Source organism: Narcine bancroftii, chromosome 3, assembly GCF_036971445.1.
Source record: "Narcine bancroftii isolate sNarBan1 chromosome 3, sNarBan1.hap1, whole genome shotgun sequence".
Taxonomy (NCBI): Eukaryota; Metazoa; Chordata; class Chondrichthyes; order Torpediniformes; family Narcinidae; genus Narcine; species Narcine bancroftii.
In genome coordinates this window covers 62,533,362-62,560,872 of record NC_091471.1, presented here as the reverse complement: position 1 = coordinate 62,560,872, position 27,511 = coordinate 62,533,362, and the positions used below count along the sequence as shown (strand labels likewise).

The following is a 27,511-nucleotide window of genomic DNA, read 5'->3' as shown; positions in this document are numbered from 1 at the left end:
CGCGTGCCTCTCATGCTTCTGACAGCTGTCAGTTTCGAAGCACTGTTTCAGCACTTCTAACGCAACTGTCAGATTTCACAGCAGTACATGATCCTCCATCTTTCACCGTAGGTTCAGTCCTGTCCTTGGTCTGAAAATAAAATTGTCCAGGGTCCATAACTAGAGATCAAGAGCAGCAGTCAGATCTAGGTGTTGAAATAATGGAAAGATGTTGGTCTGATTGGTGTTTGGATAGCATAACATCAATTATAAATGCAAGATATGGATTAGTGCAATATAATTTCCTACACCAATTATATCTCATACCACAGAAGTTGCATAAATCAAAATCTGAAATTTTGGAGATGTGTTTTAGATGTGGGACAGAAATAGGAATGTTTTTACATACTACTTGGGCGTATGTGAAGGTCAGATCTTTCTGGCAGGATATTACTGAGGATAACAGGGGTGGCCTTCATAGATGACCCAGAGCTTTATCTTTTGGACAACTTTATTTAAATAAGAAATAAGCTAACTAAATTCCATTTCATTTGTTGAAATAGCCTTAGCAGTGGCTAAGAAATGTATTGCATTTACTTGGATATCCAACTTCCTTCTACATATAGCACAATGGAAGACCGAGTTGAATAGCTGTATACCTATGGAAGAAAAAAAAATCACATATAACTTAAAAAACAAGCATGACACATTTATTAAGATATGGCAGCCATATTTGGATCATATACAGGCCCAATTGCAATTATACCTACAATAATAAAAAGAACAATAACAGATCCTGCTATAGTGTAAATGCAAGTGACTTCCCATTGAGAAATTTTAATGATCAATTTAAATGTGAGCCCTGATATATATGTGAAAAGGGAGGTGGGGGGGGAAGGGTTGTTTTGTTCTGTTTTGTTTGTTCCTTGTAACAAAAAGTTTTATATATATATAAAATATTGAAGATTTTACTATTTCTGGATTTATGGAAAACACAAAAATAAAATATTCAAAAAATAGAATAAACAAATAATTATAAAAATAAAATGGTATTCACTAACCTAACCTATTAACTGTAGAGGAGGGATATTACCCAGAGAACAAACTACAGATAAAGCACCATGAATGAAGTAAAACCACAATGCTGGAGAAACTCAGCAAGTCAAACAGTGTTCTTTATAATGCAAAGATAAAGATCATATAACCAACAGAGGAAGGACCACCAGGCTGAGAAACAGCTTCTTCCCACGGACAGTGAGACTGCTGATGGTCCAAAGGAACAGCTCACATTAACGATCCGAGACTCTCATTTGAACAAAACAATATTTGTAGAGATAAAATACTTGTCCTTCATATGTATCATTTGCCTGCATATTTTGTACAGAGGACCAGAGAACGCTGTTTCATCGGTTTGTACTTGTACAATCATTTGACAATAAACTTAATTGACTCGACAGCATTTTTGGCTTGAGCCCTTCATTAAGGTATGAACAAGATGTGGGAAGGCACCCAAACAAAAAGGTGGAGAGGGAGGGGCAAGGGGAAGAAGGAAAAACCACAGATAAATATTTTTCTTTTAATCTTTACACCATTTTGAACCAAATCTCTCAATCACAAACCTGGTTTAATCACATCCAGTCCTGCTCAGTTATAGTCTGGCAGCAGTAATCCTCATTGGAAATGGCAGTATGGAGATGACAGAGTGCAAAAGGACTCAACCAGACTGTGGGCTGCTGCAGATGACTTGTGGATCCATGTATCAGCACTGAGATCCAAGAGGTCTTCAGGCACTGAGAGCTTCCTTATTGTATTGAAGGATTGGATCTGGGAGCTGGGGATTGCCAACATCATACAAAAGGCTGTGTGGCTGCAGAGGTTGCATAAACGCTGGAGCGAATTCACAGTTACTCGGTGTCTCTGAAAGGACTCGCTTTTGCTTCTCTTTCTCTCATTGTTGGGGGCACAGGGCAACACTAGTGGTGCCTCTAATGTATACCTTTAAGACAGACAATACTTGACAAATTTTGTACATTATTTTTCTTCTTTGGCTTGGCTTCGCGGACGAAGATTTATGGAGGGGGTAAATGACCACGTCAGCTGCAGGCTCGTTTGTGGCTGACAAGTCCGATGCGGGACAGGCAGACACGGTTGCAAGGGAAAATTGGTTGGTTGGGGATGGGTGTGGGGTTTTTCCTCCTTTGTCTTTTGTCAGTGAGGTGGGCTCTGCAGTCTTCTTCAAAGGAGGTTGCTGCCCGCCGAACTGTGAGGCGCCAAGATGCACGGTTTGAGGCGATATCAGCCCACTGGCAGTGGTCAATGTGGCAGGCACCAAGAGATTTCTTTAGGCAATCCTTGTACCTCTTCTTTGGTGCACCGCTGTCTCGGTGGCCAGTGGAGAGCTCGCCATATAACACGATCTTGTATTGGTACATAACAAAATAGGAATCGAATCTTGAATCTAAACTAATATTGGAGGAACCACAGCTAATATTCCTTCTGGGCACTCCCCAACTTTACAGCATTAACAAAGGCTTCTCCAGCTTCCGTTAAACCCCTCCCCCAATTTTTGCTCTTTTCCTCTCCCTGTCTCCTTTCCTCCAGCTCCCCACACCCTTCACTTCCCTCTCCTATTGGAGTGCTACTCCTTCCCTTATCACACCTCACTGTTTTTTTTCTCTTCTACCCTCCCACCTGTATCCTGGTTCTCCTCCCCCTGACCCTTCCTCACTCCTCTCCTTCCCCGCCACCTTTTTATTCCGATGCCTGCCTATTATTTGCTCATACATTGACGAAGGGCTCAGGCCTGAAATGTTGATTACCCTTTACTTTCTATCAATGCTGCATGACCTGCTGAGTTTCTCTAGCACTCCTGTGTACTGCACTCAAATCAAGTCTCAAGTCTAGGTTTTCATTTGAAGTACAGCTGTATTGTAATCCAGCAGAACAGGAATTCTACGCACTGCTCTTGCAGGTTCCTAGGACAAGAATTTAATGCCGTTACTAACAGGAAGCTCAAGGGCAAATTCGAGCACTTGTGCACCTGGCCCACATCAGAAGGACAGTGAAGACAGAGAAATGCCCACAGGTTGTTGCAACATTGTAAATCTCAGCAAAATCCGAGGGAGCAAAGGATGAGGAAAGTTCACTTTGGAAAATTTATCAGCAATCAAGACTCATCAATTAAATGTTATTTATCATTGGTCACAATTTTACCTGGTGCATCAGAGGAGAATCAGTGAGTCATCTTCTAAAAAGCATGAAAAGGAACTTCCCATCTGATTATCCCTGTGTTGCAGATGGGGCAGCACAACTCAAAGAACAGTTGGGCCTTTTCTAGATGTTGTGGCTGACAAACTTATCGCAATCAACATCACCAAAAACCAATTAAATGGTGTTATCTTTTAATTGCAATCAGGCTTAGATGATAGGTTGGTGTTAAAATAAGACAAGATTTTGTTGTGCATAAATTAAGTGTCCTACTTCCTTGCAGGTACAACAACGATTTGCATGTATATTGCACTTTCAGCAGGTGTAAATTATCCTGCGGTGAATCACATGAACTTTAACAAAATTTGGTTTGCACAATAGAGTGAATTTTCAGAATCAGAATTTATTGTCATGAATAAGTCATGAAAATTGGAAATACAACTTAAGAGATAGATAGGGAGGAAAATACTGTTTGAACATAAAGTATTTGATGATGTCCTTTGCGAAGCAGGCTTGATGGCCAGATGGCCTGTTCTTGCTCCTATTTTTTCTGTTTTCTTATGTCCAAACAAGATCTCTCTCTCTTTCTCTCTCTCTCTCTCTCTTTCTCTCTCTCTCTCTCTCTCTTTCTCTCTCTCTCTCTCTCTCTCTTTCTCTCTCTCTCTCTGGTGCTACCTTGGATGCAAGATTAAGCCATTTCATATCAAGCTTCCACCTTGAGACCAGCTAAGGAACGGATGGAAAAATGGGATTTACCTTTCAGACAGCAACCCTAAAGGGCTGCTCCAGCGTCCCATTCATATCCGGAGGCACCTTGAAGCACCCTCCGGATCCATCGGAGGTGGGGCAACTGGTGCCGTAGTTCCATCCATCATAAATGCGCATAAACCACTCTATGGTTCCCAGAACAGTTCTAGCTGTGTGGGGGATTATGGGTAGGAAAGATGGCCATTGCTCTGCTGCATTTTGAGCTGCAGAGAGTGGCCCGGTATGGCTGTCAAAGCCAGCATCGGCCGCCCCATTGGCTCCCACTCCCCTGACAGTCCCCGCTGACAGCTCCTGCCAGCCCCCACTGCCCCAATGGTCCCCAATGCCCTCCGCTGACAGCTCCCACTACCCCGCCGCCCCTGACATGGAGGAGAGGAGTGAGTGGCGAGATGGGTCACGGGCTGACGGCGTCATCAGTCCGCCCCTAAAAAGCCATTTAGCACAGCTGTACATTTCGATTGATCAGTGGAGGGCTGCGCTGCGGCAATTACCCCTCTCGGAGATGGTTTGGATTATACGGCCTGGAGACACCTCCACACATTCAGGAAGGTAGGTGATTATGCGTTTTAGCGGTTTCTCTGCCTTTACATCTCAACTTTTTGGCTATCTGAAATTGGCTAATGACTTGGTTCTAATCCAGTTCTGTGTGTTCTAAGATGGCCTATCTGTGATTCACAGATTTTTAATCACAGAAGGAGCAGGTAATGAACTGATGGCACTGGCAGATGAGTAGTTTATATTTACGTCAGACTTCTGTGTGCTCCTATCACATTGACTCATGTCACATCCACTCCTACGCTATGTTCTTCAATACTGGAATTATCTCCACGAGGCTCTTTCATAATTAGCAACATTTTTCTTATATTCTATTGTCCATACTTTGTATAAAAGTAGTTGAAACAGTGGGAGGTAAAGCAGCGTCCTGGATTCCACATATTCATCTGAAAATATCGACAACTTTTCAGGACTTGAATGCATTAAAGTGTGACAAGGTCTAGTCTCCACGAAAATGGGGAATTTGAGAAATTGCTTCTGTGCCATAACTGGAAATGGCAACAACACCAAGTAAGATGTTGACCATACCTTCACTATGCTTTGTAGGGAACTGGTGAGAGATATTTCTCATTGTCATGAGACAGGGGGCTCTAAACTATGGTCCTTTCCCTTAGAAACTTTATAGCAACTTCTCCAAACTTTAGTGTATCCCACTAGACACAACTCCTGCACCTAGGAATTTGCCATTTTTCACCACTGATAGACACCTTCTTGTTTCGGGTAGACCACAATGTATCACGAAGACCAAAGTGCACCTTTCTCTGGAACAAACCTCCTGCAGCAGTTGATTTTTGACTCAGGAGCAACCCACAGAGCACAGAGAGATGGGTGATGCGGCTGCTCAGGGTGAACTTCCAAAAGACTATTGCAAAACTTGCCAAACCTTTTTGGGAAATGCACACAGCAAAATAGGGCTTGATGGCAGCATCATGAGCACCACACTGTCCTCAAGAGTTAAATGTCGTGGCTCTGATGCATGGGGCAAAAGGAAACAATTCTTGCCTTGTGTAGGGAAACTGATTGAACTTCATCAGCAGTTGGCACTGTTTTTCCCTCCTCTGCTTCCAAATAAGTCGTATGATATGGTGTGGAGTGGAAGAAGGGGATTTGTGGGATGTGGCACATTAGTGAACACAGCTTTTAAACTGTAAGGTACACAAGAAGTTTGCAGATGCTGGGGTCCAATGCAGTACACAAGTATGCTAGAGGAACTCAGCAGGTCAACTGCTGAGTTTCTCCAGCACTTTTGCATACTGTTTTAATACCATAATAACTGTTGGAAATCTACAGAGTACAGAAGCAGTAAACCACTGATCAAAATGCAAAAGTAAAATACATTTTAACAATCAAAGCCCATCCCTTCAGCCTGGTCACAATGAAATGACAATTCAAAGATCACTAGCACTTCAACTGTTTTCTGTGAGCAGTGTAATATGGCACACCCTTCTTAAATTCATTTGCAGACTATCTAGTAGTTGGTGTGCAAACTATTGGAGATGATTTTTAAGTATAGGATCTAAGAGCCTTTGGAGAAGTACAGTCTACTCAAGGATAGGGAAGGGGAGGTCATGCCTCACAAGCCTAATTGAGATTTTTGAGGAGGTAACAAAATAAATTGATGAGGGTAGGGTGGTGGATGTGATCTATGTGGATTTTAGTAAGCCATTTGACAAGGTCCCCCATGAGAGACTCGTTCAGAAAGTTACAAGGCATGGGATCCATGGAACCTTACGAGAATAGATTAAAAATTAGCTTACATTTAGAAAGTAGAGAGCAGTAGTATTCTGCCTGGAGGTCAGAGGCACTTTTATAGAGGAAAAAATATCTTTACATCACTGTACTTACTTCCATAAAAGGTCCGAAGGCAAAGGACTGCTGGAATACGCTGCAGCTTCCATCCGTCTCGGCGGGTACACTTAAAGGTGGAGTGTAGTCACTCCACCTCCTTCATAAAATGAATGTCACTGAAAATGGCTGTAAAGGGGAGGGCTGGTGACGTCGCAATGATGACATCCACCAGTGACCGAAGTCCAGGTTTTAAAGTGAAAACACGCAATGCTGGAGAAACTCAGCAGGTCAATAGACTAAACACACAATGCTAGACCCATCTGCGAACTTGGCGCTTTCACTTCCTGGCACGTAAGTTTGACATCATGGTGATGGGCAGTGCTACTGCACCACTCGCCCTGCCATTTTCAGCTCTGGAAAGGATCTGCGTTATAGGTCGTCACCATAAAAAGTAAATTCACTTTTATTTTTAAACGAGTCGACTTTAATGCAAGGTTTTACCATAAAAAGGCTTCATGACTCGTGGAGTTCCACAGGAATCTGTTCGAGAGGCCATGCTCTTTGTGTGATTTTTATAAGTGACCTAGGTGAAGAGGCAGAAGGATTGGTCAGTATGTTTGCAGATGATACGAAGGTTGGAGGAGTTGTGGGTAGTGCTGAGGATTGTCGTAGGTTTGGAACAAAAATACTTTTTCCTTTATTTTCTGCGCTCCAGTTTTAAATTTGTAATTAAATCATTCACATGTAATTAAAGTGCACATTCCATATTTTATTCAAGGTTATTTGGATACATTTTGGTTAGACCATGTAAAAATTACAGCACTTTTTAATACATAGTCCCCTCATTCAGGGCGCCATACTGTTTGGGACATTTGTCTACACAGGTGTTTGTGATTACTCAGGTATGTTTAATTTCTTCATTGGTTCAGGTAAAAGAGAGCAGGGCTTGCTTCTAAGTGTTTGATCAACTTTGGAGTCTATAGTTGCCATTTTTCAACACAAGGACCAGAGTTGTGCCCAATGAAAGTCAAAGAAGCCATTATGAGGTTGAAAAACAAGAAATAAAACAGTAAGAGACATTTCCCCAACCTTTGGATTACCAGAATGAACAGTTTGGACAACATTAAGAAGAAAGAGCGTACTGGTGAGCTCAGTAATTATAAAGGGACTGGAATTCCAAAGAATACATCTACTGATGATGACAGAAGAATTCTCAACATCATGATGAAAAATCTCCAAACAGATCAGAAACAGTCTTCATGAGGCAGGTATGGATATGTCAATAACTACTGTCTGCAGAAGACAATGAAAATAAATAGGGACTACACTGCAAAATGCCGCAGAAAGGATGGCCAGATTATAGTTTGCCAAGAAGTATTTAAAAGAGCCTGCAGAATTCTAGAAAAAAGGTCTTGTGGATGAGACCAAGATCAACCTGTATCAGAGTGATATCGAAGTGTGGAGGCATAAAGGAACTGCCCAAAATCCAAAGCATACCACCTTTGCCATGTTTTGCATCTGCAGACAGTAGTCAGAAACATATCCACACCTGGCTCCTGAAGATTGTTTCTGATCAGTTGGACATACATTTGTGGATTATTTTTCATTATGACGAGAATTCTTCTGTCATCAGCAGTGGAGGTCTTCCTTGGACCACCAGTTCCTTGGATCACCAGTTCCTTGGACCACCAGTTCCTTGGATCACCAGTTCCTTGGACCACCAGTCCCTTTGCAATTACTCAGCTCACCAGTAAGCTCTTTCTTCTTAATGATGTTCTAAACAGTTGATTTTAGTAATCCTACGGTTTGGGCAACATTTCTTACTATTTAATTCTTCTTTTTCAGCTTCATAATGGCTTCTTTGACTTTCATTGGCACAACTTTGATCCTTGTGTTGAAAAATGGCAACTGCAGATTCCAAAGGTGATCAAAAGCTTAGAAGCAAGCTTAGCTCTGAGGGCAGAATGGTTGGCGTAATGGTTAGCGCAACGCCTTTACAGCGCCAGCGATCGGGACCAGGGTTCGAATCCCATGCCGTCTGTAAGGTGTTTGTATGTTCTCCCCGTCTCTGCGTGGGTTTTCCCATGGGGCTCCCACCATTCGAAATGTACTGAGGCTGTGGGTTAATTGGGCTGCACTGACTCGAGGACCAAAATGGCCTGTTACCGTGCTGTATGTCTAAATTATTAAATTATTTAAAATTATACCTGCACCAATGAAACAATTAAACATACCTGAATACTCACAAAATCCTGTGAAGCTAAATTTTGTCCTGAAATGAGGGGATGATGTATAAAAAGTGCTGTAATTTCAACATGGTCAATCCAAATGTATTCAAAGAACATTAAATGCAATCTGGAATGTGCAATTTAATTAAATGTGAATTGTTTGATTATAAATTTAAAACTGCGGAGCACAGGGGCAAATAAAGGAAAAATGTGCCTTTGCTCCAAGCATTTATGGAGGGCACTGTAGACAGGATGCAGACTTGGGTGGAACGTTGGCAGATAGAATTCAATCCACGTAAGTGTGAGGTGATGCATTTTGGAAGGTCAAACCAGTATACTGAGTACAGGGTTCATGGTCAGATACTTAACAGTGTGGTGTGGGAAAACAACTGTTGTATGTATTTGCCTGGTCAGGAACACCCATTGGCTGGCTGTACCTGTGGCCCACTCCCACAGTTTCCTGTATAAGGGTGTCTGTTCCTCAGCCCCCTCCTCAGTAAAAGACAGTTGAACAGTATGGATGTGCCTTTGTTCTTTAGTGAATAAAAGCCTATTGGTTTCTCAACCTTAGTCTGAGTAATTGATAGCGCCTCAATTTTATTCACTAAAGTTTTTTGCAATGGAGCAGATCCTGAATCCAAAAAAGCTGGAGATCGACCCTCAATCACCAGCGAAGGATTTGACCTGCTCCAACTGTGGGAAGAAGGGGCACTACACCAAAGTGTGCAAGTCTAAGCAGCACCGTGTGCTGATCATGGGGGCCGCCATCCTGGACATTGCAATTGCTGGAAACCAGCAGTGCCATCTGCAAACCATGGGGGGCACCATCTTCGGGATCCAGCAGCGCCACATGCGGACCGTAGGAGCTGCCATCTTGGACATCACTGCCCTGTGTAACAGCGATAAGCAACGACCCATCACTGACCTCCATCACACTCGACCAGGACAACCCGAATCAGCTCGCCAAGTCAATGATGGACATTAAGGTAAATGGCGATGTGACAAGTTGCCTATTTGATGACAGTGGGAGCACAGAGAGCTTCATACACCCCAACACAGTGCTGCACTTCTCCCTTGCAGTAATGCCGGTGAACCAGAAGGTCTCCTTGGCCTCCAGATCGCATACAGTGAATGTCTGGGGCTACTGCTTAGTGACTACACATGGTACACTATGCATGCATAGACTATGCAGGGTACAGACTATAAAGACTAAAGTTTGGGTAATGTCGCAGCTCTGCACTGCTGTACCATTGGGACTTGAATTTCAAAGTCACCTTAAAAGCGTGTCTCTGGACTTCGATGGGCCCCATCCACCCCTCTGTCTCTAACCGGCAATTTTCAAAGCGACCGCTGCACTCCACCCACTCCTCAGCACCCGCGCCATCATACACAGCCAAGAACCCAGTTGCCCTCCGCGCACAACCTGCAGCCTCTCCACACTTAAAATCACCCCTCCACCATTGTTCACCATCCTCACCCCCGACTGTAAACCTGTCGGCACTAAAAGTAGATGGTACAGTGCTGGGGACAGGTCCTTCACTCGGGCAGAGGTACAGCGTTTACTTAAGGAGGGGATCACCGAAGCCAGCACCAGCCTTTGGAGAGCGCAGGTAGTGGTAGTGAGGAATGGGGAAAAGAACAGGATGATCATTGACCTCAGTCAGACCATCAGATGCAAACCCCCTCCCCCACAAAGCCGACAAGGTGAACCAAATTGCACAGTATCGGGTCTTTTCAACCATCGACCTGAAGTTGGCATATCACCAGCTCCTTATCCACCCGGAGGACTGCCAATACTCTGGGTTCGAGGCAGATGGCCACCTTTACCCTTTCCTGTGAGTCCCCTTTGGCGTTATGAACATCGTCTTGATCTAGACCACATTGTGGACTAGTACGAGCTGCAGGCCACTTTCCCATACCTTTACCATCTGTAGCCCCGACCTGCAGGACCACGATGCCAACCTCCAGAAATTCCTCCTAACTGCCAAGTTCCTCAATCTCACGTACAATAAGGCCAAGTGTGTATTTCGCACACCCACCATAAAGCCCCTCACAAACCCTCAGCAGTTTCATCCTCCTGCAGGGTTGTCTCCTCTGCTTCTCCTTCTCAAACGGGGGATAATCTCCCCATTTTCAGGTGCCCTCCGCTAGTCCTCAGCTTCCCTGGAGTCTGTAACCCCATGAGGCTGCTACCAAACACTAGAACCTCCGTCTTGGCCCCAGACCCTGCAATAGCAGAATTTTAAAATATATCATCATCGGCTCCTTTAACAGGCCATATAAAGCCTGTATGGAGCCATTGATAGTTGGACTGGGTGGTAGAACCCTGCGGAGCAGCGCTGTGTCTCACCTCCCTGCTCTCCATGGGTCCGCACCAGTAGCAGTTCTGCCGTTGCAGCTGCTTCGGCAGGGCCGCAATTTTTTTTTTGGCGATGTACCCTGCTCATCAGTGCTGAGTGTAATTGCAGTCTTAACCTGCAATATTGGCCTGGCGGATAATTTAGAGGATTTCGCAGACTGTTTTTGGTATCTCATCAGTGCCGTATCTCTGAAAATTACAGGAGTGGGGGTTTCACTGTTATCAGGTAAACAGTGTGATTTTTAAGTAACAATAGCATACATAGGCAAGGAACCCGCATAGGCTGCAGACTGTTGGTGTCAGCAGTCAAAGGCATCACACCAAGTTGCGAACTGTTGGAAACTGGCTGAAGGGTACCAGGTACTGGAACCGGGATACAAGAAAGTGCCAAGGGTCCTGAAAGCTTCCCGATCATTTTGAAGGTTTAGATTTGGAGCTAGGGTTGCCAATGGTTTGGACTGAAGTGTGCATGGCTGCAGAGGGTGCGGGAGCATTGGAGACGAATCCACAAGTACTCAGTGTCCCTGAGGGGATTCTCTTTTACTTCTCTTTCTTTGACTGTAAAGGACACCAGGCAAATTTGGCAGATGCCGAATATTTGCCAAAAAAAAAGAGAAAAGGGCAGCGCTGCTGTTGGTGCAGACCCTCGGAGAGCAGTGTGCAAAGTCTCAGTGCTCCCCTGCGAGGTCCAACTCCTCAGTCCAACTGCCGTCGGCTCTGTACAGGCCTTAAACGGCCTGTCAAAGGAGCGGATGGTGGTTTATTTTAAAATCCTGCAGCTACGGAATCTTGCCCAAGATGGCACCGGCTATGATCGGCAGTGGCCATGAGTGGTTGCAGACTCCAGGGAAGAGGAGGACTGGTGCAGGGCACTAGGCAATGGGGAGACCACCATCCTTACCCTCACCCCATTTGAAAAGGAGAAACAGAGGAGACAACCCATGGGTCGGTAACCTGGCAGCAGACCAGTGATGGCTTCGAGACTAAGGAACATACAGGAGGTGGGCTGTTGGTGCATTGAGGCTTGAGACTGAAGGGGTACCAGGTGTCAAAACCGAGATGCGAGAGGGTGCCAAGGGTACTGGAGGCATCCTGATTGGGTCAGAAGTTTGCATCTGGACCTCAGGTTACTGGTAGTTTGGACTGAAGGCTGTGTGGCTCTGGACACTGGGAGGACTCCGTTTTGCTTCTCTCTCTGGCTGTAAGGGGTACTGGGAAATATTTGTTGATAGTGAATCTATGTCTACCTTACAATAGACTAAAGGAAATTTGACATAATATCACATTTTCTGTTTTATTAGCTAACAATATAAAAAATTTCTCGAATCCCAATCTTATGGCAGACGAAAGTCATTTTATGTAATATTACACCATGATAATCATGTTGAGGAACTTTGGGGGACATCCGATGCGCTCTAGTATTTGCCAAAGCCCTTTCCTGCTCACGGTGTCGAAGGCTTTGGTGAGGTCAACAAAGGTGATGTAGAGTCCTTTGTTTTGTTCTCTGCACTTTTCTTGGAGCTGTCTGAGGGCAAAGACCATGTCAGTGGTTCCTCTGTTTGCGCGAAAGCCGCACTGTGATTCTGGGAGAATATTCTCGGCGACACTAGGTATTATTCTATTTAGTAGAATCCTAGCGAAGGTCGGGTCAGATACAGCAATGAGCTCTCTGAACCCTTCTCCATTAACAATGGCGTGAAGCAAGGCTGTGTTCTCGCACCAACCCTCTTTTCAATCTTCTTCAGCATGATGCTGAACCAAGCCATGAAAGACCCCAACAATGAAGACGCTGTTTACATCCGGTACCGCACGGATGGCAGTCTCTTCAATCTGAGGCGCCTGCAAGCTCACACCAAGACACAAGAGAAACTTGTCCGTGAACTACTCTTTGCAGATGATGCCGCTTTAGTTGCCCATTCAGAGCCAGCTCTTCAGCGCTTGACGTCCTGCTTTGCGGAAACTGCCAAAATGTTTGGCCTGGAAGTCAGCCTGAAGAAAACTGAGGTCCTCCATCAGCCAGCTCCCCACCATGACTACCAGCCCCCCCACATCTCCATCGGGCACACAAAACTCAAAACGGTCAACCAGTTTACCTATCTCGGCTGCACCATTTCATCAGATGCAAGGATCGACAATGAGATAGACAACAGACTCGCCAAGGCAAATAGCGCCTTTGGAAGACTACACAAAAGAGTCTGGAAAAACAACCAACTGAAAAACCTCACAAAGATAAGCGTATACAGAGCCGTTGTCATACCCACACTCCTGTTCGGCTCCGAATCATGGGTCCTCTACCGGCACCACCTACGGCTCCTAGAACGCTTCCACCAGCGTTGTCTCCGCTCCATCCTCAACATCCATTGGAGCGCTCACACCCCTAACGTCGAGGTACTCGAGATGGCAGAGGTCGACAGCATCGAGTCCACGCTGCTGAAGATCCAGCTGCGCTGGATGGGTCACGTCTCCAGAATGGAGGACCATCGCCTTCCCAAGATCGTATTATATGGCGAGCTCTCCACTGGCCACCGTGACAGAGGTGCACCAAAGAAAAGGTACAAGGACTGCCTAAAGAAATCTCTTGGTGCCTGCCACATTGACCACCGCCAGTGGGCTGATAACGCCTCAAACCGTGCATCTTGGCGCCTCACAGTTTGGCGGGCAGCAGCCTCCTTTGAAGAAGACCGCAGAGCCCACCTCACTGACAAAAGGCAAAGGAGGAAAAACCCAACACCCAACCCCAACCAACCAATTTTCCCTTGCAACCGCTGCAATCGTGTCTGCCTGTCCCGCATCGGACTGGTCAGCCACAAACGAGCCTGCAGCTGACGTGGACTTTTTACCCCCTCCATAAATCTTCGTCCGCGAAGCCAAGCCAAAGAAGAAAAACACCATGATGAAGTTTTATCTACTTTTTTCATTGGATTTTTTTTTGTGTGCTTACCTGTATACAATTATTATGTAATTGTCAATTCTATATGTTAAACTCAGTAAAAAATATTTTTAAAAAAGTAATATTACACCTGAATAAAGGAATCATGAAGCCCAACAACAGATAACCAAAGAGCAGTTGTTCCATCACAGCACAAGATTCCCAAAGGACAGAGGATATGTTTACAGAATATTCTCAAAGTCTTAATGAGGAGGGAAAACATTTTAACATGTCGCATCAATTCTTAAGATTCCCTGGCCTATGACAGTCCAAAATGATGATCGTGCATCCATGATGACACTATGAACCTTGTCTCTCTATTGTGAGCGTAAGGAAGGAACACACTACCTCCCATATTCCCTCACTTGGAGACTGTGAAACCTGTTGACATCAGCCACCCAGAACCCACTGAACTTTGGTGGACATAAATCATCCTCGACCCCAAGCAATTGCTTCAGTAAAAAAAAATCTTCATTAGGCAAATAAAAGTCTGGCATAGAATAGGAGATTCCGTTCACTGCCATCCAGATGCAGAATCAACATGGGTCAGTTAACCCTAAGGGTGTAATTTATAATTCTGTGCAGCTGAAGTGTGTCTAAGTCAAGAATTAACGGTTTTCTTCAGATACAAGCTCTTCAAGAATCACTAAGTTCCATTACATATGCAATATCACACAGTTACATCACATGCATTTCAGTGGACAAAGATTAGACTGGAGAAGGTGAATTTCAGGCTTGAAGTTGACCAATGTACAGGAATAATGATGCGCTTCCATCAAAGCATCAGTTGCTTTACTTCATCCAACTGTAATGACAGATCCTTCTCTTCCTTTCTCATACATAGTTATGTCATCATGTTAAATCCACTAATTTTTTACTTCCACTGGTCCAAATTAATAGCAAGGTTCACATTCTAAACAAAAGAGAATTTAAAAAGACTTCAAATGCTGAAGGACGGAAATAAAAATCAAAAAACATTGGAAAAACTCAGCAGGTCAGCCAGACTCCTAAACAAACCTTACACTGGTAAAATGTTTCATTCAGTTGGTCACTCATCACTCTGCTCTGAGCTTTTATTTCCGTACTACGCATGGCTTGATTGGCTGCAAAATGAATTTTCTCCCATAACCCCCAAGATAATAAAACTTGAGGTTATGTAGCATCTGTGAAAACAAGGTTAAGAAGGGTTTCTGACCTGAAAATGTAACTTGTTTCGACAGATGTTGTCTAATCTGTTAGTGTTTAAAGCATTTTCTATTTTTAGCCCCAATTCTAAATACTAAGGAGGTTTTTGTCTCTCAAATAGTATTCAATTTGATACATTTTTTGTCTGCAAATGAAAGATTCTAGTAAAACATATGTTACAGAATGTATCTTGATTATGCACTTGTTAATATTGGAAATGCAAGACGACAATGATATAACTAGCACATAATGAACGCAAAACGGCTGAAGTTCAGAGAGAAAACTGAACATCAAACAGTGATATCAGTAGATATTGTAACTCCTTGTCTAATTAGAAACAAGATCATGTTTTTGCACACTCTTTTTTTCCATAATCAACACCCATCCCTCTCACAAATGCCAAAAGAGTGAGAATAATCCACTGTCAACACCCAAGATTTAAATTGCACACCATAGTTAAAGTGTAAATTACTCTCCAGAAGTTTTCAACATTATCCACAAATGCAAAATTAGCTCCATTTTAAGTGGTGTCATTAAAACTAATGGAGATCAGTGTATAGTTCACCTGATACTTCTGCATGTTTTTGTGCATTTGCTTCATTAAATAAAACCTTCAAAATATTATCCCAATATATACTAATATAAACAGTGACAACTTGAACCTGAATTTGGAAATGTTTAAACTTTATTGTTAGCAATTCCCATTCTTACCTGGCACCTGCAACATCAACACCAACCATCAACTGTCCGTTCAACATCAGCACTTCATCTCGAATCTTAATCTTCTCGCACTTTGCAGCAGGACTGTGCTTCTCGACTTCTGTCACCCAGATATATCCAACATCCAGCACAGGCCCTTTGCTCTCCTTCTTTTTCTTTCTACTCTTTTTTTTGTCAGGGTGCCTTGGAGAATCCCAATAGATGGGGACATTCCCAAAACGCACTCCAAGATCATTCCGGTCTCCTTCCGCTCTGATCAAGTGGGCGGCACAAATTTCAAAATCTTTTGTATGCTTTTGATCTGGTTGTCTGACACTTGCTCCCACTGCAAAATTCAAGTATATGTATTCACAGAGCATCCGAATGGCTGACTGGCACAGCTGCAGACCAGGTGTTTGCCGTTCTTCCCTCAATCTATTGTCCAGCCAGTGCTCCAGGAGAGGGAGATAGAGCTCAGCACTTTCTGAAGTTATTGGCATCGTGGGTCACCTGGTATTCCCACATTATTGAACATCCCTGCCACCAAACAAGTACCAATTTTGGGCAGCTACTAACTCTCAGGGAATTGTTGTTGTTCTCATTAGGCTCGGCCACTCAATACATAGCATAGCTTTAGGCTCCAACGGCATCAAAGATCATGAGTATTCTTCCCCCTAGTGTTTCATGACGCTCGACTATATTGGACAACAAAATTGATATGATCATGTGCCACAGATAATGAGGGAGAGGCAGCTTGAAGCCGTGGTGAAAGAGTAACGTCACTGACATTGAGCAGCGTATCCTTTGGAAAATCACAGAAGAAAATGGTTGGTCATCTTTAGCTGCATCTTGAAAAAAAGAGAAAAAATATCAAGTAACAGTTCAAAGCAAAACAATAAATTTTAGTGACTTTTTCCAACAAGTAATAAATGCATGTGTTATATTTGTTAACTTATAGTAATCCAACAATTTCCACAAAGATCATTCTTGTAAAGTTTGGAGGAGAGGGAGAAGAGAGAGGGAGGGAGAGAGGAAGGGTGACAGAGGGGAAGAGAGGAAGATAAAGAGGGAGAAAGAGAGAAAGGAAGGGAGACAGAGGCAAGGAGGGCGAGAGTGAGAGAGGGTGAAAGAGAGGGATAGAGATGGGGATTGAGAGGGGGGAGAGGGAGGGAGGGGGCGGGGGCGGGGGCGCGGAGAGTGGGGGCAAAGAGGGGGGGCGGAGAGGGGGGCGGAGAGGGGGGCGGAGAGGGGGGCGGAGAGGGGGGCGGAGAGGGGGGCGGAGAGGGGGGCGGAGAGGGGGGCGGAGAGGGGGGCGGAGAGGGGGGCGGAGAGGGGGGCGGAGAGGGGGGCGGAGAGGGGGGCGGAGAGGGGGGCGGAGAGGGGGGCGGAGAGGGGGGCGGAGAGGGGGGCGGAGAGGGGGGCGGAGAGGGGGGCGGAGAGGGGGGCGGAGAGGGGGGCGGAGAGGGGGGCGGAGAGGGGGGCGGAGAGGGGGGCGGAGAGGGGGGCGGAGAGGGGGGCGGAGAGGGGGGCGGAGAGGGGGGCGGAGAGGGGGGCGGAGAGGGGGGCGGAGAGGGGGGCGGAGAGGGGGGCGGAGAGGGGGGCGGAGAGGGGGGCGGAGAGGGGGGCGGAGAGGGGGGCGGAGAGGGGGGCGGAGAGGGGGGCGGAGAGGGGGGCGGAGAGGGGGGCGGAGAGGGGGGCGGAGAGGGGGGCGGAGAGGGGGGCGGAGAGGGGGGCGGAGAGGGGGGCGGAGAGGGGGGCGGAGAGGGGGGCGGAGAGGGGGGCGGAGAGGGGGGCGGAGAGGGGGGCGGAGAGGGGGGCGGAGAGGGGGGCGGAGAGGGGGGCGGAGAGGGGGGCGGAGAGGGGGGCGGAGAGGGGGGCGGAGAGGGGGGCGGAGAGGGGGGCGGAGAGGGGGGCGGAGAGGGGGGCGGAGAGGGGGGCGGAGAGGGGGGCAGAGAGGGGGGCAGAGAGGGGGGCAGAGAGGGGGGCAGTGAGCGGGGCCGAGAGCGAGGGGGAGAGTGGGGTGATTGTGTTATTGGCTGACAGGGGGGGGAAAGAGGAAAGGATATAGTATTCATACTGTACGATTTAACATAGCAACTAGTTCAAGCACACAAAATACACATCCCCTTTGTGTGGAGCTGCAAAGTTGGGTTGCATTAAATCAAATATAGCAAGTTATCACCTCCATAAAAAAAACAAGTCAGCTTTGGATTTATTTATTTGCTCTGTCTAACATTCAAGTTTCAGGCCAGAAAAATGACCCTCAAGATTTAAGTGACACTTCAAAATAGCACTTTTTTAAGTGATGTCTTATAATAAAGGACAACTGAATTATCATGATCTTTGGGACCCTAATGTGGAAGTAATATTATATTCCAATAATTATGTTTGAAGCACATTACAGGAAAATAATGACCATGTGGAGCTGGACTCGTGGTGCAAACAGGACAGTAACTGCTCATTTTCTACAATAAATCTCATCATAATCACAACCTGCCAAAAGTTTGCGGTTTCAATTCCCCAAATCCTCTTATTTGGTTCACCATGATAACAATACTGTTGCCTTAATGTGGGGACACTAACAAATCTCCACATATGAAGGCAATTTATGCAACTGCGCAAGCTGGCAACAATTTTTATATGTTCTTCTGTATTATCTAATTGTGGTGCATTTTTATTAGCAGAAACTACCAAACTAAATTGGACTTTACTGTACTTCTGTCTTCAGGCTACAGGTGTTTTAAATAAAAAGGGGCACTGAATCCAACTCCATAAAATCACAGCATGCGCTTCCGTTAATGGTACTCAATTTCCACCTCGCACGACTGGAGCACATAAATCATATTTTATACTCTGTTTATGATACTTGTACAAAATGGTTTTGCATGCATTTCTTAGATCTTTCTGAACATCATTGCAATAATGTTGATTCCTGGAAATGCAAACATTGATTGGTTTCCATGATGTGCCTCATTATGACACCTTAATAACTCCTCCCAATCCTCATGCAATCTTTTCGACTTTTGACTTTTTAACTGTTCCAAGAAACCTTACAGCAAATTTCCAAAAATTGTATCTCCTGGTTATCTGCAATCATCCAGGATTGACCCCAACACTGATAGCAATTTAATTTAGCAGTACCCATCATTCATTTCTTAACAGTGCACATTGTAGTTCAATGAGCATTTGCCAGAGTCTTGAAAAATAAGGACAGTTAAGACTTGGATTGGCATCCCCATCACCAGAAGGCAATATTTGTAGAATCTCAGCCCTTGTATGGGCCAATTCTTTTCGTTTTATGATTGGCGTATTTATCTTAGTTAAAATTTCTATTTTAAGTTAATTTTGAATGTCCGTAGCTTTTAAAATTACATGTATATTCTCCTTTTGAATCATTTCTCACAAATTTCTGAACCTGGACTGTTTTTGCTTCCAACTTTTGTTTTTGATGTTTTTATCTCATTGGATAATTTTCTTCATGAACCCATTTCCTGCTTAGTAGCTAATTCAACACATTACTCACACTGTATGATGGTTATCAAGCTCGATCCCATGACTTTTTTATGCTCTTACTGAAATGTTGGTTTTGTTTTTAATGCCCCTCTAAAGTTGCAAAATTCACAAAACTTGTTGGTACTGTGAAATGTGACAAGGGTAGATAGTGATAGGTTGCAGTTGGGATAGGAACAGGCTGATGAAATAACAGTAGAAGTTTAATGTAGAGAAATATGAGGTAATGCAATTGGGAGAAAGATTAACAGATAGCATAAAAAAATAAACGAGTGCAGGAGCAGAGGGAGCTGGGGATGTGAATGCAAAAACTATTGAAAATTCCAGAAAGCAGTTAATAAGGCAAATATTTCTGGGCTTTATTGTGAGAAGTATAATGTATAATATCTAGGGAGTTATGCTGAACTTTTATAAAACACTGGTCTGGTCTCACCTGGAATATTGTGACATCAGTATGGACCTGTTGAGCTGGATTGTCTATGCATGTGCTTCAAAGATGAAGGAGGTTGGGAGAAAATGCAGAAGTGGCCAGCAAGAATAAATATCAAAGTGGAATTGACAATAGCAGAAGTAGCAAAAGACAGGAAACTGAGTGGGTTGCAGAGTTAAGATTCAGCCATAGAACGTTACAGCACAGAAAAACAGCCATTCCACCCATCTGGTCTGTGCCAACCAATAAAACTAACTAGATCCACTGACCTACTCTCATTCCACAACCTCTCCTACCCATGTATTTATCTAATTTATTTTTAAAACTCAAAATTGAATCAGCATTCACTACATCAGATGGCAGCTCATTCCACACTCCTACCACTCTCTGAGTGAAAAACTTTCCCTTAATGTTCCACTTATACCTCTCCCCTTTCAGCCTAAAGTTATGACCTCTTGTATTTATCTCCCCCAATCTAAGTGGAAACATCCTACTCACATCTACTCTGTCTATACCTCTCACAATCTTATAAACCTCTATCAAGTCTCCCCTCATCCTTCTTCGTTCCAAGGAGTATAGTCCTAGCCTGTTTAATCTTTCCTGGTAACTCAACTCCTAAAAACCTGGCAACATCTTAGTAAATCTTCTCTGCACTCTTTCAATGTTATTGATATCTTTCCTGCTGCTGGGCAACCAGAATTGCACACAATATTCTCAGTGTGGTCTCACCAATCATCCACGCTCGCTGCCTGCAGTGGGCTGGTCACATTGTCTGTATGGAGGTTGGCCGATTGCCCAAAGATATCCTCTACGGTGGGCTACCAGATGCTCTCCGCTCTGTTGAACGCCCACATCCTCGCTACAAAAACGTAATCAAGCACGATCTCCAGTTAACCATACTGACTGGGAGGACCTCGCAAAAAAATCGTACTGCATGGCGTTCCGCGATTCACAGTGGCACATTGCAAATGTGCCAACAACTACAAAAGGTTCTGAGGGCAGAAGAGCTACAAAGTACCGTGCTCATCTTCGCTCACGAAAGGATGGGCCATGATGATGATGATGGACTCACCAATGACTTGAATAACTTCAACATTCCAACTTCTACATTCAATACTTTGACTTTATAAAGGCTAAGATGCCAAAAGCTTTCTTTACAACCCTGTCCACAAGTGACGCCATCTTCAGGGAACAAAATACATGTATTCCCAGATCTCTTTGCTCCTCTGCACTCCTAAATGGCCTACCATTTACTATACATGCCCTATCCTGATTTGCTCTTCCAAATTGCAACACTTCACACTTGTCTGCATTAAATTCCATCAGCCATTTACTGGGCCATTTTCCCAGCTGGTCCAGATCCCTCTGCAAGTTTTGAAAATTTTTCTCACAGTCCACGATGCCTCCTGTCTGAGAAGCAACCATCCACCACCACTCTGTTTTCTTCCACCAAGCCAATTTTGAATCCTGTTTGCAAACTCTCTATGTATAACTAGTGTCCTAACCTTCTGAACCAACCTCTCATGTGGAATCTTGTCAAAGGTCTTACTAAAGACAACATCCACAGGCTTTCCTTCACCTACCTTCTTGATAACTTCCTCGATAAATTCTACAAGATTTGTTAAACACGACCTACCTAACACAAATCCATGCAGATTGTCCTTAATCACCTGATGACAGTCCAAATAACTATATGTCCCATCTCTCAGAAATCCTTCAAATAATTTACATACTACTGACATCAAGCTCACTGGCTTACAATTGCCTGGTTTACTCTTGGAGTCCTTCTTAAACAGCAGGACTACATGTGCCACCCCCAATCCTCTGGCACCTCCCCCATAACTAAGAACATTTTGAATATATCCGTCAGGGACCCTGCAATTTCAGCACTTGTCTCCCTCAAGGTGTAAGGGAATATCATATCCAGTGCAGGGGATTTATCTACCTTTATTTGTTGCAAGGCAGCAAGTCCCTCCTTCTCCTAAAATTCCACATGTTCTATGACACATCTAATTGTTTCCCTTCCAACCTTAACCAGCCAGAAAATAGAGGTTTCCACATCTGTAATGTATTTTGTCGGGTGATGATGCCCTTTTCTTTGAAACTTGATTTCATTTTAGTGATAATCCACTTTTCCTAGGACATACTGCCTTTAATGTAGTTATCCCTCCAACTCTGAACTCCAACAGACTGCCTCTGTTAGAACAGAAGAACAGTGATAAGCGACATTGGAGCTGACCAGTCCCAATCAGAGTCAGAATCAAAATTTATTGCCATGAGCATATCACAACATTTGTGTTCTACAGCAGCATTACTGTGCAAATATTGGTATAAAATTACATTTAAAAATAAATATGTTAGTGCAAAAATAAGAGAATATGAGGCAGTGTCTGTGGTTCATTGTCCATTCAGAAATCTGGTGGCAGAGGGAAACAAGCTCTCCATGTGTGATGTACCTCTTTCCCGATGGTAGCATGGTCTCTAGGTGATGGAGGTCCTTGAGGATAGAGGCTGCATTCTTACGGCACCGCCTCTTGTAGATGTCCTTGATGGAGTGGAGAATGATGCCCATTATGGCACTAGCCAAGTTTATAACTCAGTGTAGTTTTTTTTTTCCCCGGCCTGTGCATTGGCTCCTCCATACCAAATAGTGATGCAACCAGTCAGAATGCTCTCCATGGTACACCTATAGAAGTTTGTAAGAGTCTTTGGTGACACACCAAATCACCTCAAACTCCTCACAAAGTATAGCTACTGGAACACCTTCATCATGAGTGCTTCAACATGGACGCCCCAGGACAGATCCATTGACACCCAGGAACTTGAAGCTCTTAATTCTTTCCACTGCTGACCTCTTGATGATAACTGGTTCATGTTCTCCTGATTTCCCTTTCCTGAAGTCCACAATCAGCTCCTTGGTTTTGATAACATTGAGTGCAGGGTTGTTATTGTGTGGCACCTCTCAACCCGCTGATCTCTCTCACTCCTGTACACTTCATCATCCCTGCTTGTGATTCTGCAAACAACTGTAGATGGCATTTGAACTGTGTCCAGACACACAGTCATAGGTATGGAGAGAGTAGGGCAGTGGGCTAAGCACACATCCTTGAGGTGCTCCTGTGTTGATCGTCAGTGAAGAGACGTTGTTTCCGATTCATTCTGACTATGGTCTTCCGATGAGGAAGTCAAGGATCCAATTGCAGTAGCAGAGGCCCAGGTTTTGGAGCTTGTTGGCCAGCACTGAGGTGATGGTGGTGGAAGGTTTCTGAATCACAACATTAAAGAACTTAATTAAGGACAGACATGATCATGACACAAGATCTTGGCAAACAAAGGAGTCAGGGCTGCTATGGCATGAGAAAATAATTGTTATCTGTCAAGGGGCATAAAGTCAGGAATTTGAATTCTCATGCAAAGCTGTAACATTAAATCCAACCAGAAATCTATTACCAACTACAGTAAAATGACTAATGTTACTACCAGCCTTTTCTTGATCGTCTCATTCCATATTTCTTTGCTGTCGATGTAGTTCGTCATCTTCAGTAACATCAAAAAGTTTGAGTTCACCGTGTTACTGGGAATACTTAAAGATCCAACATAGAGTAATGATCCACGTTTCACTTTGTCCAGCATCAACTTAGAGCAAAATAACAACTACCATACCTGATGAAATTTACAAATTTATTGAGGATTATTGGGTTTTGCACATAGAGTCATTTTCCATGTTCCATATTTAATATGTCAGAGCAGTTAATAACAACTATAACAAGGCCCTTATTGTATTCTAAAAACTAAAGCTGCAGCAGAGTAGCTCTGTGTTACAGTAACAAACCCTTTATTCTGCCGGCCTCCTTTGAACTTGCCAGAAATCTATCATCACCAACAGCTCAATAAGGAATTAAAAGTACAGACCTGAGATTCCAAATCTCTACAGACACCCAGGAATCACCTGTCTGGAGTATTTTTCTTTACTTTCAGGCAATGCTGGTTTGCAACAGCCTTCTCACTCTATCAGTCAGCAGAGAGAAAAATTTAGAATAAAACAGTGTTACTAATATCTCTAGCTCCACCTTTGGCAAAATGTCTCCATACTTTTTTTTTGTCAGTGAGCATCACATACATTGGCACTAAGACAGCAGTCCCCCTTTTATAATGAACGAACAGCTATAATTCTACAATGAACAAATTTGCTGAGCATTAACAGGCCATCTTGTAAATACAACATTTCTTAAAGTTTTGGACCAGGAGTGGTGTGCCAGATTGGGAGGCCAAGATAACATGGGGCTTTGAGATAATCAGTTAATTTGATAGGGGAGAAGCGAAACATTGCCACTTGTAAAGGGGTCCAAAACTAAGGAATAATTATAGTCTCCATAACTGGAGAAGGAAATCCCAAAGAAACCTTATTCTTTAAAATAAAAATTGGTGCATTTCTGTAAGTATGAGGGATAAATTGCAAAAAAATGCATTTAAGAGCCAAATGAATGAGCTTGAGAGAAACTGAGACATGGATGTAGTGAAACAGATGAAGGAAAATGGAAGCAGGATTATGGGAGAATAAATGAAGCAAAAGACAGTTGGCCTGAATATTGCTGAAAACTCATTGTAAAGGTTGATCCAAGTTCGGTCAAGACGTAAGCTTCACTGATGTATTGTATCGATCAATTATAGAAAGACTGAAAATGCCATAACTGAAGGTTTTTATTTGCAAGAGATGGACAACATCCCTGTGTTGGTCTCTCACACTGACCCGTACTCAAAATGGGGGCAGGTTTGTGGCATGACAGCCTTTATGGGGAAGAAAGGGGAGGAGTCACGGGCCAGCCAATGAGAGCAGGGTCAACCAGGAAAGGTCATGTAATTTACATATGACAAATATGTAAAACAGTAGTTTCATCATATTCGCCCCCTCCATTAAAAGAAAGTCCCGGGGTGTGTGGTGTGGTCAGCTGACCCTCATATCTCTCTTGCAGTCTTCTTTGGCGTTGTGTCCAATGAGTCTCCATCCAGGGGGGTCCGTAGTGGTCTCTGTCGATTTCAGCTGATACATCCCGGTTGGCCCAGCAGGGGTACTTGACTGGGCCGGGGGGGGGGGGGTGGGTGTGTGTCAACTGTCAGGTTGTCAGGGGTGATGAAGGTTGGGAAGTTGGCACCTGAAGAGTTAGGGGGAATACATCTTAGCCTGCCCACAGAAGTAGCACGTCAGGTGGTCGCTAACGGCAGCGGTGGTCAGCTTAGGACAGGAGGGGGCTTACGACCCTGCCTCCCAAGAGGGCGGCCCCCGTGTTCCCCACAAGGTGGCTGTGTGTTTGCTGGAGAACAATTCGGCATTGTGAATGGCCACCTCCAGAGTGTTTGCCAGTTCGATGGTTTGAGGTAGCCTCAATTGCCTCTGTTTGAGTAACATCTGCCTCACATAGTCGAAGCAGACACCTGTTACACAGGTTTCTCTGATCAGCAGCTGTGGGTGCTGTCCTGCACGCACAGCCTGGCAGTTGCAATCACTCATGAGCTCCGGCAGGGCCCTGACAAAATCATTGAAAGGTTCCCCTGGTTGCTGCCTATGTGAGTGGAGTATATGCTGTGCATAGACCTTGTTCACCTGAACTTTATACTGATCTTTCAGGGTGTCCACTACGGCTCCGTGCTGGCAGTCCCGGACCATCCGGTAGACCCAGTGCCCGATGTATGAGTACAGCAGAAAGAGCTTGTCCTCGTCGTCCTGGATAGCTGCGGAGGCTGTGAGGAACTTTTCAAAGCAGCGGCGCCGGAGTGTGAACTTGTTGGCAGCCTCGGATTCTCTCGGATTGATTTCCAGGCGATCCAATTTCATGTACTTTTCCAGGTTATGAAAAAAAATCTTGCAATAAAATTGATGCACGATCAATTACACAAACCCTGAGGTTGCCAAAACTTAAGGCTTTTATTTGCAAGAGATGGACAGCATCCCTGTGTTGACCAACACAGTTCAGACTCAAACTGGGGACAGACTTGTGGCATGACAGCCTTTATGGGGAAGAAGGAGAGGAGTCACCGGCCGGCCAGTGAGAGCAGGGCCAACCAGGAAAGGTCATATCATTTACAAATAACAAATATGTACAATAGTGGTTTCACTACAATCACAAAGGGAGATAGTGAGTAATAAAGGTTTCCAATAGAAATTCCAAGCAAAAGATGGAGAGGGAGGGTTGAAAAAAATTAGGGATCCAGAAGAGGCCAAACTTGACTGAATACTGAGCTTTTGAATAATTATAGGCCTGGAAGAGTTAACACTGCTAAAGAGGGACAAAGCCAAGATAAACGGAAATTCCAGGAGGCAATGTAGATACTACACACACATGAAGGTGATAAGTAAATAAAACGCTGTGACCAAATGAGGCTGCTTAAATTTGGACCAGAGGAAGTTTACAAATTATGGGTGTTCACAACATGCCCAGAAGATTAAGAATACAGATAATGAAAAGATGGTTTAAACTTTAAATGATGCATTTGTTGAAAGTCAAATGTGCACATTAAAGAAAAATTGGGTAGGGATGCTTCTGATGCAAACATTCAGTTCTCTTTCCAGAACCCAGTGCAAGCACAAAGGCGGTTTACAGAATCATGCTCTTCTACTCATTGAGTTATCACATTGGGCTTCTGTATCTTCCATTTTAATGCAAAGGAAGCCAAATAGACAATTAGATGATTTTGATACTCCTCCACGTAGTGGAGTCAACCATCACAATACCTCAAGTGGCAACTTCACAAGCTAACAGGAAAAGGGTCGGAAAGGAAAGAAATATAATAGGATCATTAGTTTACACAAGAAAACTCAAGACTGCATATTGAGACATGCTGTAGAAGGTAATTTAGACAGATATTTTGACATGACAATTTTAGAAATCACAAAGGGTCAAAGGTTTAAGCTTTTAAAATAATTAGAACATAATAAAAATCTTTCAAGGGAATTCTTACTCATTTCCCTGAAAGATTGTATTTTTTTTTCCACTATTTTAAAGGTAAATTCAACAACGTAATACGAGTTTATGAAAGAAGTGGGTTAATAATCCAAAGGAGGAATTACTGTTTATGAAAGCGCACAATTTGCACAGATTGTGCATCTGTCTCTGGACTCTGCACTTTTGCTACACAATTTGCAAAAAAAAAAAAAAAAAAAATCACCAAAACCTTTGTCAGCCTTCCTCAAGTGGTTTTTCTCTCGCTATGAGTTTAGTATTTCCAAGCAAAATTAATCTGGTCAAGGCCAATCTAGTGCACCACATGTAGTTACATAAATTCCTAGTACAGTGAAACCCCATAATAATGTGTTTGCTTGGTCCATAAATGTCATTGCGAAAAAAATGGGGTTGCACTAAATCGGGGTTACTTACATATACAACGAGAACTTCATCAGCAAAGTGGAACCAGGCACTTTTGGCAAAATGTTCAACCTGCCTCAGCTCCATTTCGGTCAAATCCCTGTTTTACCTGCACAACCTGGTCAACTCCATTTGATTGGGTTACCTGGGCATCAGCTCCCTGCAGGAGCAAAACCTTCGGCAGCTGCACAAGCTGAGGGAGCAGGCCACGTGCTTGCCATGCTGGAAAAGCCAGCGCACAGCCTGGCCATGCTGCACTGTGCTGCGACTGCTGCCTGCACTAGCTGCAGCAGAGCAGCCCGGCTCTCAGTTTCAACCAGCGGCTGCCAGTTCCACGGTGCTGGCCTGCCACAAGCCCCGGATCCGGGAGCAATCGCTGCAGCTGGTGTCGGCGGCCAAGGGCCAGACGTGTACTTCACGTGCTGGGTGGACAGCGCAGGCTGACCGTATTATATCTAAATTTACCTAAAATCAGGGTTTAACTGTATGCTGCACAAGAGGAAAAGTTGAAAG

The 27,511-nt window shown here is 44.3% G+C and overlaps 1 protein-coding gene across 1 annotated transcript; it reads right to left on the bottom strand.

Annotated features, from left to right (window-relative positions):
- Nucleotides 1–565: 565 nt before the first annotated feature.
- Nucleotides 566–16,541, bottom strand: LOC138757210 (PDZ domain-containing protein 2-like). The gene is made up of 2 exons (XM_069924186.1): nt 15,710–16,541; nt 566–638 (listed from the first exon to the last, which is right to left on the bottom strand). The coding sequence occupies exons 1-2, from the start codon at nt 16,195–16,197 to the stop codon at nt 596–598; spliced, it is 531 nt and encodes a 176-aa protein (XP_069780287.1). The 5' UTR covers nt 16,198–16,541; the 3' UTR covers nt 566–595.
- Between the last annotated feature and the right edge of the window lie 10,970 nt (nt 16,542–27,511).

Excerpts from the sequence above, each read along its gene's own strand:
- LOC138757210 (XM_069924186.1), bottom strand. The coding sequence starts at position 16,197 with ATGCCAATAACTTCAGAAAGTGCTGAGCTCTATCTCCCTCTCCTGGAG. Across the intron at positions 639-15,709 it reads GTTGATGTTGCAGGTGCCAG|GTATACAGCTATTCAACTCG; the intron begins GTAAGAATGGGA and ends TTTCTTCCATAG.